The sequence below is a fragment of the Eutrigla gurnardus genome (assembly GCF_963514095.1).
Source record: "Eutrigla gurnardus genome assembly, chromosome: 17".
Taxonomy (NCBI): Eukaryota; Metazoa; Chordata; class Actinopteri; order Perciformes; family Triglidae; genus Eutrigla; species Eutrigla gurnardus.
The window spans coordinates 9,913,290-9,930,602 of NC_139928.1; the positions used below are offsets into that span (position 1 = coordinate 9,913,290).

At 43.7% G+C, this 17,313-nt stretch overlaps 3 protein-coding genes and 1 long non-coding RNA gene across 5 annotated transcripts; 3 read left to right on the top strand and 1 right to left on the bottom strand.

The window, feature by feature from the left end:
- Positions 1–2,278: 2,278 nt before the first annotated feature.
- Positions 2,279–4,767, top strand: hoxa9a (homeobox A9a). Of its 2 annotated transcripts, XM_084032309.1 has the most exons (3): positions 2,279–3,180; positions 3,561–3,687; positions 4,248–4,767. In XM_084032309.1, the coding sequence occupies exons 1-3, from the start codon at positions 2,631–2,633 to the stop codon at positions 4,294–4,296; spliced, it is 726 nt and encodes a 241-aa protein (XP_083888435.1). In that variant the 5' UTR covers positions 2,279–2,630; the 3' UTR covers positions 4,297–4,767. The 2 variants fall into 2 exon arrangements, with proteins under 2 accessions (XP_083888435.1, XP_083888434.1); XM_084032308.1 differs by having other exon boundaries at positions 3,561–4,767.
- A 2,915-nt stretch (positions 4,768–7,682) lies between these two features.
- Positions 7,683–10,614, top strand: LOC311027779 (homeobox protein Hox-A7-like). The gene is made up of 2 exons (XM_084031940.1): positions 7,683–8,171; positions 9,043–10,614. Exons 1-2 carry the CDS (start codon positions 7,805–7,807, stop codon positions 9,357–9,359), a joined length of 684 nt encoding a protein of 227 aa, XP_083888066.1. The 5' UTR covers positions 7,683–7,804; the 3' UTR covers positions 9,360–10,614.
- LOC311027782 lies at positions 9,240–17,154 on the bottom strand. Its single transcript, XR_014598637.1, has 3 exons — positions 16,998–17,154; positions 10,990–11,179; positions 9,240–9,348 (listed from the first exon to the last, which is right to left on the bottom strand). It is a non-coding gene; the product is annotated as an uncharacterized lncRNA (long non-coding RNA).
- On the top strand, positions 14,142–16,812 carry hoxa5a (homeobox A5a). The gene is made up of 2 exons (XM_084032539.1): positions 14,142–15,031; positions 15,652–16,812. Exons 1-2 carry the CDS (start codon positions 14,446–14,448, stop codon positions 15,900–15,902), a joined length of 837 nt encoding a protein of 278 aa, XP_083888665.1. The 5' UTR covers positions 14,142–14,445; the 3' UTR covers positions 15,903–16,812.
- Positions 17,155–17,313: the final 159 nt, after the last annotated feature.

Consider the following 17,313-nt stretch of genomic DNA (forward strand, 5'->3'; position numbering starts at 1 on the left):
GTATGCGTCGTGGACTTGGGATTAAGGGTTAAGCCGTGAGTGTTTTCCGTGAGTAGTAGTGACGCAGACACGCCAGACAAGGCCTCGGTTACGACCACTGCAGTGGAGGGGAAGGGGAAGGTGAATGGGGCAACAGCGACCTCCGTGGGCAACGAGACCGGATGCTTCCGCTGCGCAATAGTGGCTCAGACAAAAGGAGAGGAAGGGCTTTATGGCGATATATAGATCCGCCAGACAGGCTGTTATCTGCAGAGGCAAAAGAAGTGAATAGCCCCTGCGGTAAACTGGGTGAAAACACACCCTGATTTAGGTTTACAGCCTGAGAGCCATTGGCATAGTGGCGTCTTCTCCCCCTGTGAAGGTGTTTGTCTATTCTAACTTTTAGTGCACAAATAGGCTCCTTTCCCCCCCACACCCCTCCCCTCGGCTTGTTTGATGTCTGTTGGACAAATAAAGTGCAACTATCAGTGAAGTGATAGCTTACAACCAGGATGCACATTATGGACAGCTTGTGCCTCTTTTTTTGTTTTTCTTTGCTTCTCTTCTAAATGCAATAGTAAGAGCAGAGCGGCGAGTATTCCTGTGCGTTGGATCGCCTGTGGCCTTGTGGGGTGTTGGCCAAGCTCTCACTTTATATGCTGGTAATAAAATAAAAACACGCAGCGTGATGTGTGCGAACTCAAGGTTGCCGCTTTTTGTAGACGTGATCTGCAATGTGGAGTTGGGCTTGTGGACGTTCATGCGTAATTTGTGGGAATCCACGTTGAGATTATTAGCGCATTCCCGTAATATGCACACAATTCTCACTGTATTAATGTGGCGACGAATCCATATTTTCAGTGTATTGCACATGTGCCATTTTGTTTTAAAATTCATCAAATGGTTAACATTTGTTAATTAATTAATTTAAATATTAACGCTCGTGCGTCATATCGCTGTTTGTTCATTTTCTGCGTCAAATAGTTGTAATCTCAATCTGCACACATGTTAAATGTGTTGTTGTCTCCTGGTGTTCGCCACTGCTCGCACCATTTCATTTTAAACGGGGGAAACCACAAGCGCCACAGTACGCATGTGTTTGGCTCTCTTTAAGTGTAACGCTACACCGAGGCTGCACGCAGGCATTAGAGTTAATTTGTTGATGGTGGTGATGATTGCGACGCACAGGCCTACACAAGTGATAACGGCGGTGTACATAACACGGTGGTAAAGCGAGGAGAGCCCTGGATCTGCTCCTAATGTTGATTAGAAAATATGAAATATTCGGCGAGTGGGTTCATAATACACGTTCACCTCATTCATTTAATTTCTTTGCTTATCTGAATAAAATAGTGTATATATATATATATATATATATATATATTATATATTATATATTATATATTATATATATTATATTATATATATGCACTTGTCTATATTTCATAATATACAATAATTAATTATCCAGTATTGTTTTATTTGTTGTTTAGGCCAGAGTTTTTACGCCGTTATTTTTTCGCCAAAACAATTGGCTTGTAACGAGAAAAACTGCTTCTTTTTTTCTTTGTTATTCTCATTGAAATTTTCAGAAATAAAATCTTCTCTATTTTAAATCATCATGTTTATTAGTTTCTTTTTCCATTCATAAGAAAGGTATAAGGGCTGTATTATCCTCGTTAAATCTCTCAATATGCGTTGATGTGGATTATTAGATTCGAGCTGAACACAGACGTTCAGCATCTTTGTCTAAATCACAAACGAAGGTTATTGTTGAAAAATAAGAGCATATAATAATTCTCATACTTAGGTTTAAAGTCTTTAAACGGCTTAGGTCCACAAACAAACTCGTCTAGCTATATTATACTAACCGTTTTAACCGCCTACTATTAAATACGACCTCATATCTTTTAGTGCGTTTGTCTGTTTTATATTTTTTTTTTATGTTTGGAGCTGAAAAAAGGGAAACCATGCAGACATTTGAAGATATCTGATGCACCCGAAAAAGAGAAAAATAAAACGCCTGGAATTTGTGGAGTGGTAATGTGAGATCCAGGCTTTGTTTGAGTTGTGAGCTACGAAGTTACTTTAATATCGCGGTGGTTTACATGTTTTTTGGTGAACAGCAATAGTAGGACGCTTACGTGTCCTATAAAGCACCTCGTAAATTAAGGCCTCCAAAAACACACTGTATAGTTTTACACAACCAAAATGGATTGGAACAGCAGCAGAAGCTTAAGATATACTGTAAAACATTTATTTAGTTTAATATATAATTCAGCCATTCATATTTCCTGTCTCGCTTATAACACATCTAGCTCATATCCTGATAATTCTTAGCTTTAAAACTAAAGGTTGTTATAGGAGAGCGGGTGAGTATTTAATGACCACAGGGATTGATTTATCCTTTATTGTTCAGCCTTTATGATCACGTGTGTCCGCTACCCAATGGCATGGCAGCCTATCTCCCCATTACTAGCCCACTGTAGTTCTCTGTGGGGCCAAGTTGCTACTTGATTTCTCCACATTGTTATTTTGTGAGGCTGGCTTTACTGCGTGTGTTTATGTGTGTGTGTGGTGTGTGCGCGCGTTCTACTTTTGCATGTATCCGTTGTATGCCTGCGTACATGTGAACGTATCATTTTTCTGCCATGTCGACATCCGGAACATTGACTAGTTACTACGTCGATTCGCTTATTCTGCCCGAGAGCGAGGAGCTCTCCGTGCCGCGATACCCCCCCGGTCCCGGGCTCCAGCACTCCAGACAGTCCGCCTCCATCGGCGACCACAGCGAGCTTGGGACCTGCACCTTCCCGTCCAAACCTCCGGTATTCGGGCCGTCGTGGAGCCACGTCCCGGCTCAGTTCCCGGGCACAGTCTCCTCTGTGTATCACCACTATGGGCATCCTCCCGGCTCGGTCGGTGCAGACACAGATGGCCGTTATCAGTCGTGGCTGCTGGAGCCTATGTCCGGTTCCCTGCCCATGGCCGGATTACCGACGAGCCATCACTACGGAATCAAACCGGAGGGTCTGGGGACGCGAGCTGACGGCGCGCTGCCCGGCTCCCACACGGCGCTGCTGCTCTCCGATTACGCCAACGGAACGATAGCGACGGCATCCCCGGTGGAAAAGGACGCGGTCAGCGGCCAGGCGGGCGACACAAGCGGGGAAGCCGAAGAGAAACCAGCCCTCGATCCAAGTAAGTCGCTGCAGAGCCCTTTATGTTTATAGTCTTATTTATACCGCATAAAGCTGCGAGGACTGGGGGGTGCGTGAAGGGGGTGCGCGTCTGAACAGATGCCATTCTGAACGTGCCATTTCCTTATGGGGACTGTTAATGGCCCGGCTCCCATTGCTATATTAGAAACCCTTTTGCAGCTTTTTAAAGAGAACGTGAGCTGGGAGACACCGGAGGAAGTGTTAATTGTACGGAGCTGTGGTTTAATCACGTGTAGCAGTAGTAATAAGTGGATTGGATTTCTTTGATTTCTTTTCGTGTGGATTTTTTTTTTTTTTTTTTTTTTGTGCATTTGGTCACTCGGCACCGGGCCCTCACAACAATGTCGCACGTCTTTCCAGATAACCCGGTGGCCAACTGGCTCCACGCGAGCGCCACGAGAAAAAAGCGCTGTCCGTACACCAAGCACCAGATCCTGGAGCTGGAGAAAGAGTTCCTCTTTAACACCTACCTGACCAGGGACCGTAGGTACGAGGTGGCGAGGCTGCTAAACCTCACCGAGAGACAGGTTAAAATCTGGTTCCAAAACCGCAGGATGAAGATGAAGAAGTTTAATAAAGAGGGCGCACCGAAAGAGAGCGACTGAACCGTATAGATGTGCAGCATTCAGGCTGCTAGCGAGCTCAGTGTGTGGGAAGCTCTTAACTCTGCTGGACCTTGTTTCTAAACTCATTGTCTTATTGTTCTATATAACAGAAGCTACTGGGCTTATTTGTCTTGTAAAAAAAAAGCAAAAAAAAAAAAAAAAGCATGTTGGGCTTCAGTTTGATGCGACTACCTTTACATTGCACAATTTTAACGGTGCCAACTCGTTTTGTATTTGTTCTTTTCTTACGTTGATTTCAATTAATACCTGGTTAAAGTGTGTTAGTTGGCCTGGTCCCTGTGCTCGTTTGTGTATGGATGTTTCTAGCTGTGTGTGCTCCTGTTTGTAGTCATATTTGTTGTCTATCTCAGAATCACCCGAAGCGTATAGTTTGTAAAAAAAAATGTATTAATTTTATTGTTGTTTCTCCCCTACTGCTTAGAGCTATGACTGATGACCATGAGTTTGAATCTAACATTGGAGCCGTGTAGAAAAACGGACTGGTCGCCTTTTGAAGTGGGTGCACACACCTCAAACCTCCTCAGAAATACTAAATTAAAGGATGTTATAGAAGTCATATCACACGACACGGTTGACTACCTATATGTCTTTCAACTACCTACAATATTTTAGTTTGTTGTTGGCGGATTATAGTAGATTTGCTTGCATTAGATGCTGAACTGAATTTCAGGGAGTAACATTTTTGAAAGATTATTGTTTGTTAGCGAGATGAAATTAAATATAACACTGTAGGCTACTTATTGAATACCTCACGGTCTGTTGACCGTCTGACGTTTGGTTGACAAATGTAATTTGTACTTTATTTATTAAATAAAACAAATTATAGGCCTATCTGCAAATGCATGCACATTATTTCATTTTGGGCTCACATCAAAATGTTGTTGTTTTTTTATTATAAGATCAAATTTTACGAATTATTGCTGCACAAAAATAAATATTTTCTGGCACTGCAAACATTCAGAAGGTTACTGCTGTCAAATAGATCTCAACACAACACACAAATACATACATAAATGTGTTTTTAAAATCATTAAGTCCTCGATTATGCACTAAGACAAACAAATGCAAATAGACGAAACAAATCTAGTTTTATACATTTATTCTGCAGGCATTTCTGCAGATCACACACACACACACACACACACACACACACACACACACACACACACACACACACACACACACACACACACACACACACACACACACACCCCTATAGGTGAATATCTGTGAGTGTGTTTCTGGATGGGGGACATAGCTGCGTCTTGGCAGAGGATGTTGTTAGCTGTATACAGCCATAAAAGACAATTACCGCCATAACCTTTTATGGGGTGCAAAGCGCTGCGAGGCGAGAGGACACAAAACAAAAAAAAAGGACACCGAGGGCTTCAACAGCTGAAGCCCAAAATAATACAGCCGACGTGTTGCTGCTCGGCTCAGATATGACGGGGCCGCTCAGTCTAAAGCCCGTGCATTAACACCATGCTGACGTTTTCCAGAAGGGGTATTTTGCGAATAAATATTCTGAAATAAAACAGCCCACGGACGTTTTGGCTTCAAAACGCAACGTGACCTCGACTCGTCCATCCCAAAGTGCCTTGGTTTTAAAATATGGCCTCTGCGTTTGAAATGCTGCGTCAAGTCTCTGCACGTTGGTGGAAATATTTGGCACAAGGGCACAGAAAACACAGGATTCAGCAAATCCAACGTGAGCTATGCAGAAGCTGCTAAGTCTCGGTGGCCGTTTAGAGACTTCACGGCTCTGGCAGATACGCCAGGTTATTAATTCCTTATTAAAGAGCGCGCATGGACTGGTGGATTATGGTAGTTAGCGGGTTAGTCGGATATAAGTCCGATTGGAGTGCTGTTGTGACGCGTTAGGAGACGCAGATGGACTCCAACTTCAAAGGACTCGACCAGAGACAGTGCAATAAAACGCCTGGTCTGCTATACTGTCTGGCATTCCAGTTTTAATGGTTTTATGGCCGTCCAGACACAATTAGGCCGTTTCCAGAATGGCACCCATTTGTTTTTTCTTCTCTTTCTGTGGGACTGCGCTCTGGACAAAAGGCCGAGCGGAAATGATCAGCTTTATTGGACTCTCTCCCCCGACGGGGACGCGCAGGACTCACGGTCATTTGGGGCGATCCTTTGTTTCTACCTGGGAACCTTCCGCCCTCTGCTCCTTCGCTGTGCCCTTCCTAAAGGAGAAGCGGCCATAAAGCCAGCAGCTACTTCAAACGCAGTGGACGGGGCTATGGAGGACCCTTTCTCCAAAATGCATCTGGACAGCACTTTGCTTACAGCAAAGACGGAAAACGTTGCAAATTGTATCTGCGTATTTTTTATTTTACCTTTTTATCTTGCAAAACAAAAGAGGAAAAAAAAATGACGTCTCTGCACAACTGGCTCCCCACCCTGCAGTTCCCGTGGATCACCAGAGGGTGGCGACACTGTTCCACAACATGAACACTCCCCCCATGAACACGCACTGGGGGAACAAACTGTAGTAACATGTTTTAAGAGTCCAGCAAAATAATTTCACACCTTTTTTTACAGTCTCGCTGCTGCTGCGGCCCGCGGCTCTGCGGGGGGAATGAAACAGTCAGCACACTGTTACCGCCGGATTACTGCTTCGCCCACAGATAGTCGCTCTCTGTTTCATGTTGTCGCTCTCGGATGTTTTTATTGGCCACGGCTTTAAAACACAAATCGTTTTGAAATTAGTTAACCTGATTCACAGCATGCGCATTAAGACTAAAACAGGAGCCACGAGCACTTTTCCTCATTACGTTTATTTTAGCGTTTATTAATTATTTTTTATTTTACCTAACTTTTCACTTTTTTTTTCGATTTAAGTTAATTAAGCAAAAGATAATCGGCTTGTAATGTTTTCCACATTCACAAGTGTTATGTTACGAATTAATGCTGCATTATTATTATAATTTTATATATTAATAATCTAATCTATATATAATTTAGTTTAACCATTTACGCATTTACTTAACCTGACCATTTGTTCTTTCGTCGTTGAGAGTTTATAGCAGACATGGGTCAAGTTTTCTAACGCATGGGTAATTTATGGACCATTAATATTGCTATGTCAATAAAACATCTTCGGTAGATTAATTGGGCCTTATTATAGTATCAATAACAATTGTTGCTGTTAATGTTAGCTAGTGCAATTAGCCTTTCTCCCCTGCCAAATTCTAACCTCAAACATCCAGTTTTTTGTACACACAGTGTACGTACGTGTAATACTCTTATTACACGACGTGTACTGTCATTTTGAAACCTACATAAACTGTAGATTACAAATGTACTCTATTAATACTCACACGTGTGCTATAATCATAATATTCTCATGTTATATTTCGTTTATTTTTATTTTTATTAGGCTAGTATAAGAATCATTCTGTAGGAATAGGTATTTTAGTTATGATGGTCAGTATAGCCAATTATGTACTGTATATTGGTATACTATGAGTGTTTATTATCATGATTATTGTGATTGTTGTTATTATTATAATTATCATTATTATTCAGTCTTAACGGAATTCAACAAAGGTAAAACAAAAAAATTAAATAGATGATAATGTAGCCTATAATGCTAGTAGATGACCTTATAAACTAAATTACCTCTAGATCACAGGGACTGTGGGAATTTCTCTCGTGTGTTTACGTGTTTGTGTGTGTGTGTGTGTGTGTGTGTGTGTGTGAGTGTGTGTGTGTGAGTGTGTGCGTGTAATTATGTGTGTGAAGTGTTAATCCCTCTCTGCAGTCCTGCGCCATAATGAAATCCATGCCTGCCTGCCTATTGGGCGAGAGCGGCCAGGCCCGAGTCACGTGGGTGAGTTCTTTGGTCCAGAGTAAAAATGGGGTTTGGTGTAAATCTAGGGTGTATTGCTGTCATCTATCACGCTACCTCGTAAAAACGACACTGGGGATTCTGGGCCAACAAATCAGAGAGAAAAAAATATGAGTTCTTATTATGTGGATGGGCTTCTTAGCAAATATACGGCGGGCGGTTCTCTTTTCCCAAACGTTGAGCGGGCGTCCTGCAGCATTGGACCCGGCGGAGAGCACTATCCCTCGGCTCGGACTGCCGCGGCCATCGCGTTTGCTCCATCTCTGTCTGGAGTCTACAGCGCCAGTAATGGCGTGTACCAGAGCCGCCCCGTGTTTACCTCGGGGTATGGCCAGGGGCAGGACGCGCACGCACTGCACTACAGCCTGTTTGACCAGAGCCGCCTGTTCACCGACAGCTGCTGCTATCCGGAGCCGGGACCCCTCACCTCGCCGCCGGACAAACAGTACCGGATGTACCCCTGGATGAAAGCGTCAGGTACGATACCGTCTCTTATGCGCTATTCCGAAGCCCCCCCGGTCAATGCTTTTACAAAACATTGGGATACTTACATCGGTCGTTAGTGGTTCAATTAATTTCGCGAAGCCATTGGTGTTGCATGGAAAGAATCGTAAAACTTTTATTGCGCAACTAATGAGTTCTGCAGCCATAAATACATTTGGCCAGCGCTTCTGTGTATTCAGTGCGCAGAGACCTTGCCGCTGGGGGTTTCTCTGCACTCCTATTACTCTTATAGCCTCTTCTCCCCTTTGTGGTTGTAAAAAAAAGAGACCGGCCTGTTGTGTAAATCAGTTCTCTTGCACTCTGCAGCTGCTTTCTAATTGGGTCTGCACCGCAGAGCCTCTGGTAGTTTTCTGAAACTGGCTGGTGCACATTGCTGGATCAATATGCAGTATCGTCGGCTACATAAAGAAGTCAAGGGGATTTAGAATGCAAGCGATTTGAAACATTGGCATTTGTAATAATTTTAAAGGGAGAAGGTGTCAATTACTTATTGCTCCTTCGGTGCAGAGCATCGCTGGCTTTTAATTGGAAAGGCATGCAGAGTATCAAAGGAGGCATGCGCCAAGCATCCCAGCAGGACTACTTAATAAAAAAAAAGAGAACTTTAGGGGGAAAAAATCAAAATAGTGATTTTTGTGTTAGGGGGGGGGATGATGTAAAAATAAGACGCTATTACCTGCGCAATCATAAATAAATTAATGAGTCTCAAAATGATTCTAAACTAGGTTTATTATCATCAATTTAAACACTTCCATTAATGCTTTACGCAACAGCATTCATACATACAGAGGGGGAAAAAACATTATTTCATTATTTAGCAAGTAGCGCATCTTATCTCTCACAGATCCGAACCGAAAGCGGGGCCGGCAGACCTACTCCCGGTACCAGACCCTGGAGCTCGAGAAGGAGTTCCACTTCAACCGGTACCTGACCCGCAGGAGGAGGATGGAGATCGCTCACGCCCTCTGCCTCACGGAGAGACAGATCAAAATCTGGTTCCAGAACCGCAGGATGAAGTGGAAGAAAGACCACAAGGAGGACCCGGTTTCGACCCCCGAGGAAAAGGACAGTGGTAGCCAGGCGGCGTCGGAGGCCGCGGAGCCCGAAGCGGGAGACGCGCGCAGCGCCGATGACGTGGAGTCAGAAACGGCTGCAAAGTGACGAAAGACACGGACAGATCAGTGGCACTAAAATGACAGGAACACGCTGTTCGGCAGCTCAGATGTTTCTCACATACCATCCATGCACTACGAGCTCATAGGCCGATTAACCGATCGGCAACCGAAGGCAATTATGTTACAAACATTTAGGGTGTATGCATGCATTTAATTTTTAACCCCCAAAACATAGAAGAGGCTCCGCATGAAAGAGCGATGTTAACTATAGGCCTATATTTTTATATATATAGTATGCAATATGTCATTTAACCAGGCTATACTACTGAATCGACATTCCTGAACAAAAAACTACCTAATATGTACCTGCTAATATTAAAAACACTCACACAAGGTGTTGAACGTACATTTAAATTGACTAAATTAATCTACCTATTTCTTCTCTATTGTTCTTCTAATGTGAACTAACTACCATTCTGCTCAAATGTGCCTTAGGCTTATTATTAAAAGTGAAATGTTTGTTAAACGCCTCCAACTGTGATTTAGCCGCTTCTGTAGATTTCAGTTAAGTATTTAATTAATTTTTAATGTAACTGCGTATCACTTCAAATGTTACGATACCTATTTAGCCCTCAATACTTTTACGATTAACACGCACATTTAGTTTGGGATAATCTCAATCAACCTACCTCAGATTAACGGAAACACAGCTCGCTTGTTATACCGTTAAAAGGGAACATTTACCTAATTTAAATGTTTTGAAGCCGTGTATCTGTTATTTCATTTAGGGGAAGAAAAAACAGTCTGTTTGTGAATGCTTACAATAAACGCATGCACTTTGATTTCAACGGCAGTATATTATAGTATTTATCTTTTTATTTTGTCTTTGTAAAACGAGTAATCCAATACTTACAAATACTGTGACACATTTAGGATCCGTAGCCACGTTTCTCAGTGTTTTCAACTCTCGGCCACATGTGAAGAAATAAATAACCTCTGGGAATGTTTGAAACCTGTAAATGGAATACTAATTGAATAAACTAGCTTTTACTTGTGTATTTACTCCCGTATAATAATTGCGAACGCAGTGCCGTGTGACCACACTTGTAATAACAGGCGCCGGTTGAGTGATAACATGTTGAGTCACCAGTAAGTGGCTGTGGCCGCTATTAGCCGCGTGTAATGAAACATGCTGCACTTCTGTTATGAGACTTGGGTAAACTGTTCTGCTGGGGAATGTGAGCTATGAGGATGCGAGATGGGGCAAGCTGCACATGAAGGGAAATTACTGTTGAACTCTGCATTCCCTCTGTCCTCTGGTAAGATGGCGCCTGACGGTGACCTGCCCCCTCCTCCACCCCCTCCCCCTTTTCTCCCCATCTCTCCCTTCAGCGCTGGGTCATAAATCCGTTGTTGTTTATGAAAATTTACAACATGGCAATGCGACTTTACGACCCGGCCCGCCTTCCCATTGGCCGCAGCTTGTCACGTGGCGAGGAGCCGTGAACATGAACTTTTTATATCTAATTTCCAATAGCGGAATAGAGCAGCCTTTCATTTATCGGTCCCGCTCTTTCCACGCGGCGGTTTCCACCAGCGACCTTCTGTGTGTTTTATACATCCTTTGTGGAGTTTCCTTCTCGGTCAGGCGGATGCTCGATGCGCATGGAGCTTGCCTCGGGACACGAATGGATCGTTTGGGCGCCCTATGCTGTCCGTCTCCCGACGCGTCTGGACGAGATGAGTGGAAGGAGCCCCGGTGCGTCACTGACCCCCCGGGAGCCCCGGTTTCCGTCCGGGGGGAACACAGCTGGATACTTCCCTCCGTCTCTGTCCCTTCTGCACCTGCCAACTCCATCACCTCCCCTGTTTACAAGCAGAAAGGTAAGAAACTCGTGATCTGCTCTTTGATCAGGACAAACAACTTAAGCAATTCATAATGAGTGCTTTATATAAATGTGGCACCTCATTTGTTTTCTGTTGAGATAAATACAGATAATGAAATCATGGAACAGCTGTGATTGATGATGCTTTGAAAGGCAGACGCTGCGTTTAAAGTCTGATCTGTGTGGATGAGATAAAATACCGTTGCTTTAACCTTCCTGCTGGCTTTTGCGCGCTGTCACGGCGTTATTTGTTTGTTGTTGGGTTTGAATGGCAAGTGGGGCTTTACGGCTGCACAATCCATTGGGTGGATGGGATGTGCTCTTTATCGCCCTCCTGTGGAGACGGAGGGGCACTTGTTGTTGCAGCTCTGTCTGTTTTTTTGGCTGCAAATGTCCTGCGGTGCAGGCTCGACCTCTATTTCTGGTCGTGGGCAAACGCAACGATTTAAAATGAATACATCCGTGTGCATGAATTCGCTGACTCGGTGGCCGCTGGAATGACACGTATATCGGTGTAAAGACAACAAAGCAGGATTTTCCACCGTTTGATTGACCTCTAACTGACGCACAGGAATGTCCTTATAGATGTCACTTAGAGGAGTTAAATATTTCATCTACGAAAAAAGATTATTTGCATTCTGTGTTTTCACACTGATATTCTTCACGGTGTTCCTTCACGTGCACGTAGCCTCGTGTGCAGTATTGAGACTCCTTTCCTGCAATCAGTCGATCATGTTTTAAATGTAAAGCATGATCATATGTATTTGTTGTTGCAAATGTATTAATCCCGCACGAGTGAATGCATAGTCGAATGCATCAAATATACGATTTTCCATCTTCCCTTAGTATCACATTTGTTCTGCTTCGGGTTCTCTCTGCAAATACTCTAGTTTCACATGATTGAGTCGCTGTTTCCGTGTGTTTTGACTGCGCTTCCTCCCAATATCCAATTGTTTCTGATGCAAAATACGTCTGTCTGCTGCTGTTGGGTTGAGCATGTGGTCACTGTGACTCCTAGACGATGTTTAAGCAAATAACTGGAAAAATTCAGATTGTATTGGTCTTGCTAGTGTGTGAGGTGCCTGCAGAGTGCACTGCCCTCCTGTTCTCCTGCAGCAGAGCCCCCCCCCCCCCCCCCCCCCCTTCTTTTGCCTCGAGCCCGCGATATGTTCGACACCCTCGCGCACTCACTTCTTTCATCTCCTTTCTTTTGGTCCATGTTTAGTTCCTGGGTGTGTCCCTGCCTAGACTCTGGGAAATAATTTTCGTGGGAACTTTGTTGCTATTGGTCAGCTATAAATCAGCTGTTGGAGCCCTCACGAGGTCTAGGCAGTGTGGGCCCTGCACTGGGTGTGGGAGCCCGGTATCACATCGTGCCTTCTGGGGGTCTTAACGCAAAGGGCGCACATACCTGGGACCGAATAAATAATCTGTATCTCACTGTTTTTGTCAGTAACACATGATTGGGCTTGTGCTGTGTAAAAAGGGGGCTGCTCTGGGGAAATAGCGTGTTGGGGGGAAGCAGAGGACAAGGCGCTGTTTTCAGAGACGAAGGGACCATAAAAATTCCACAAGGAGAAAACCAAACGGAGAGCGCCGGACGAGGCGCCATGCCTCTATTTAGGCTGCATGTCTGTGTCGGGCTCTGTGCGGGTCTCCTGCTTTTGTGTTCCTGCTCAGAATGAACGTGGACAGTAGTCCATAGTCGATTTTTACCTTTCAATACGTGCATTGGCCAGTTTACAATAAGAGCTGGAGAAAGTTAAACATTTAAAAAAAAGTATGTTGCGTTTTCCGGAACACTTGAAAGGTTAAACTACATTTTAAAATGTTGATAATGAATCATCTTTACTCAATTCCTTAATTCCCATTGTACTAGATTGATTACACACGTTATTTTTGTTTTTTGATTCAAGATCAGTCTATTTTTGTGTGAAGTGAATGATCATGAATCCATACACGCTACCGTTCTGTAGCGAAATGTTAAATACGAATAGCCAAATAAAAAAAATATTAGGTTTAATTCGAACATTATAGCTATTTTCAATTTTACATTTCAAATATCTTCTCTCCATTTTATACATCCTTTCGAATATTTCCCTTTCGAATAATTTCAAATGTAATTTCTTTTGTTTCCTAAAAATGCCGGGTTACTGTATAAAACTCCACACCGAGTAGCTGCTCACAGCAAACACATTTAATGTTGCTCTCCATCTCGTCTTGGTCACATTATACGAATATTAAAAAACGTAATTGCACAAGATTTTGAACATTTAAAAGTCTATATGGATGATTATTCGCCTTTATCTTACAGCCTAATAATGTCGGGCTACATGCAAAAAGCTTATAATATCATCTGATGGCGTGTTTCCAATCATTAGTTTAAAATAAACAATAACTAAGCTACATTTACGTGTTTTCATATTTAAAATGAAGCCTTCTTCATCGTGGCATTAAACACTACCAGTCATTGAATGGAAGTGTTCCTGTTAATATTCAACAATGTGATGTTTGGCTTTTATCTTTTCCCAAAACACGTTTTCATTAGTCTTTCTCTGCATGAGAGGCTCTTCGTTTGTTTTATGATTATAAGGCTTAATTCGCTTTGAATGGGCTTTTATTCTATTAACCACACTATTCACACTCCTCTCCTACCATAACATAACCGATTCTGATCGAATTATTCCCGAACACTATCGTGGCGGAGATCGCGCTCCCAGCGTGTCACTTGTTGTATTGTTTAGGTGCCCGTCGGTTTTTGCCGCAATGGTCGTTAACCTCTGAATGACCCCCGTGTGGAGCCCGCACGCTCCGCAAAGCGCCGCAGACCGGCAGTGCCGCTGTTGAGCCAGAGGATGGCGCACCACGACAATCCAAAACGCCCGAGCTGTGGATCAGAGTTTGCCCAACCGGGAGCGCGTGGAGGCGCGCCCCCTTCACATCCCACCCAGTATTTCCTCCGTGCACGAGTTTACCTCTGGAGGTCACCAAGCAGGATTTACGACTGGTCAACAAAAGCACGTGACGCTCCGCCGTACCCCATATTTGGGTGCCTACGTAAGAGAGAATCAAGTCCATGTCCCACTCATTTCCATAATTCATCATAAATTGTGCAAGGGTGCTATAGGACGCGCTAAACCATAAGAGCCACAAATCAAGCACACGGGTTTATGCTAGTTTACCTCTAAAATAATACAACTAACAACAACAACACCTACGACGAGCAAACGGTGGAATTGTCAACAAATGAGCTCCTATTTTGTGAACTCATTCTGCGGTCGCTATCCCAATGGCGCGGACTTCCAGTTACATAATTATGGAGACCATAATACGGCAAACGAGCAATACCGGGACTCGACCGCCATGCATTCTAACAGGTATGGCTATGGCTACAACGGGATGGACCTAACAGTCGGACGGACCGGCACCGGACACTTTGTGGACAACGAGCGGACGCATGAGGGCTACTCCCCGAGTCACTCGGCGGCGACAACACCCTCGGTGGAGCCGGTCAGGTACACTCAGTCCACCGGCAGCACCGGGACGTCGTCTCTATCGCCACCGCCTGACCCACTACCGTGCTCCTCGGTCGCCACCTCGTCCCCGGTCACCGAGACCCAGGCTCAACACCGAGCCGTGAAAAACTCTATAACGACCCCGTGCACGAACTCCAACGGAGGCACGCTGCTGCTCAGCCGGGACTGTGTGTCCAAAGCTTCGCCCCTGGAGGAGGAGAAGCCCGCGGGAAGCGCACCGACAACTCCTCAAAATGTCACCGACTCAACACAGCCGCAGATATATCCGTGGATGAGAAAACTACACATAAATCACGGTAAGCTGTTTAATTTTGCTTAAAAAAAAAAAAAATCTCGTGATTTAAGAGAGCTGGTGTTATTGTTTGGCAAAGGTGATGATCTTTTTTATCCTGTTAAGACTACAATTAGGTCAGAAATCTGACTCTTTTAGCACAAAATGTATTTACTTTGCACAGAGGCATGTCGCGCGTAATGCGCATCTCACCTGTTTGGTGTGTTGCTGCTTTTCAGTCCTGTCAACGTGGAGCAGGTACGGATCGTTTTAGAAACGACGAATATGGTTAAAGTTAGTTAAACGTGTGTTAGATGGCTTACGAACGGGATAAACGTGTTTTTGTGTTGTTTATTTTAGGTTACTGTGTTTTTTTTTCACATTTTACGAATTATTTTCTACCTATTGTGCTAATTCTTTGTCGCAAGGTGTAGTTAAAAAAAGGTGTGTAACTGACTACTGGTTGTTTTTAATAATTCTGGACCTATTAAGCATAATCAGCTTTGAAACCAATCCAACCAGCAGAAACCGAAACAGGAAATATAGAAATGCGAGAAATATAGTCCTCCCAAAAAAAGTATCTGTGTTTTTGTTAACATCCACTGTATCTCATGTGTTTCCCCTCCACATTCTCTCCCGTTAAAGATTTGTCAGGACCAGAGGGGAAGAGAGCCAGGACCGCATACACCCGGTACCAGACCCTGGAGTTGGAGAAGGAGTTCCACTTCAACCGCTATCTGACCCGCAGGCGGAGGATCGAGATAGCCCATGCCCTCTGCCTCTCGGAGAGACAGATCAAAATCTGGTTTCAGAACCGCAGGATGAAGTGGAAGAAAGACAACAAGCTGAAGAGCATGAACATGGCGGCCGCAGGCGGGGGAGGCTACAGGCCTTGATATCCACTCCCTCTACTCCCTGATAGCGAGCACTCTATAAATATATATAAAAAAACAAATAAAACGAAGATTGTCAACTCCCTCCTAGTTCAAAAAGCGCAGAGACTTGTGAACGGGCCGCGTGCGGGGAAGGGGACGCCCCCCACCTCAGCCCGCTGTATGTCCAACAACCGTCCCATTATATTCCTTAATATCTACTTTTGAATTTACCACCGTGGTGATGCTTATGTGAGGAGAGGGGAAATGCATTATGTACAGTTCTGTCTAGATTTAGTAGAAAATGAAACAAAAATAAATGTTTGTTTAAATTCCTTCTTGTTCAGACGAATAAAAAAAAATAAAAATAAAACGTCAAAGCTTGAAACGCACCGCAAATAAATCCAGTAAAAAAAATAAAATAAAGTTGTGTGATGCACTCAGAACAAATACCAACTTAATAAACGGAGGGTTGAGGTTCGAGCTGCCTTTGTGTTCCGCCTTCGTTTTCTATGTATGTACTGTATATGTATGTATGTATTTATTTGTTTGATGTATTGTACCGACTTGTCAGATAACTTGCTTCCAAAAGTAGAGCCAACAGAGTACGTGAGCCTTGTGCGGTTATTGTGTGCGTCGTGAACACATGTATGGACAGTAGCTGTGCATCTTTGGGTTTTTTATTTTCTTTTGCTGCTGTTTGCGTTGTTCACCTGAACGCAACATCTTAGTAAAAACCGTGTTTTGTCTTTTTTTTGTTTTGTTTTTTAAAGTCCCCTCAGTAAATGTCATATATGTGTATAACTCCATTGTGATTAGCTTTTTGTAATGTTTTTCAAAGACTGGAAGTCAAGAATATACTATAATAATAATAATATTAATGATGATGATGAAGATGATGGCCATTATAATAAACTTTCTACTGGAACGGCAACATTACAGAGTGTACGCTTTTTGGAAACACACATTTCAACATTTACGCTTTTGCCAGGACGGAAGAGCAGAGTTTGCTGTTTGCTCTAAACATCTTTAAGCCAACTGTGTGAGTCAGAAACAGTCAAAGTTTCCTTAAGTTAATTCAACAGGTCCCCTTGAATCAAAGCTTCATGTTCTACTCACCTTGCTGTGGAGTGGGGGGCTTTGGGGGGGTCCTTGGCCACTAACCGGCTTCAGTGGCCGGGCGTCCCCTTGCGCACACACTACTGGGCTATTCCCGGAGAATCACCTCGACTTTTCAAGCTTTAAACTTTATCAGGGACGATTCTGGCTCTCTGACATTTGGGTGCTAAATGAATGGGGCTTTTTTTCCCCTCTATGAATTAGATCGTAAAAATCATCCTGAGCGCGGCCAGATAGGCTCACTGGCCATAAACGGTCACGTGGTAGCCATTAAAGTAAGTTTTATGGTTTTGGGGAGTTGACAGTATATTGCACA

Coding starts and splice junctions, on each gene's coding strand:
- hoxa9a (XM_084032308.1), top strand. CDS start 2,631: ATGTCGACATCCGGAACATTGACTAGTTACTACGTCGATTCGCTTATT. Junction 3,181..3,560: donor GAAACCAGCCCTCGATCCAA/GTAAGTCGCTGC, acceptor ACGTCTTTCCAG/ATAACCCGGTGGCCAACTGG.
- LOC311027779 (XM_084031940.1), top strand. CDS start 7,805: ATGAGTTCTTATTATGTGGATGGGCTTCTTAGCAAATATACGGCGGGC. Junction 8,172..9,042: donor CCCCTGGATGAAAGCGTCAG/GTACGATACCGT, acceptor TATCTCTCACAG/ATCCGAACCGAAAGCGGGGC.
- hoxa5a (XM_084032539.1), top strand. CDS start 14,446: ATGAGCTCCTATTTTGTGAACTCATTCTGCGGTCGCTATCCCAATGGC. Junction 15,032..15,651: donor AAAACTACACATAAATCACG/GTAAGCTGTTTA, acceptor CTCCCGTTAAAG/ATTTGTCAGGACCAGAGGGG.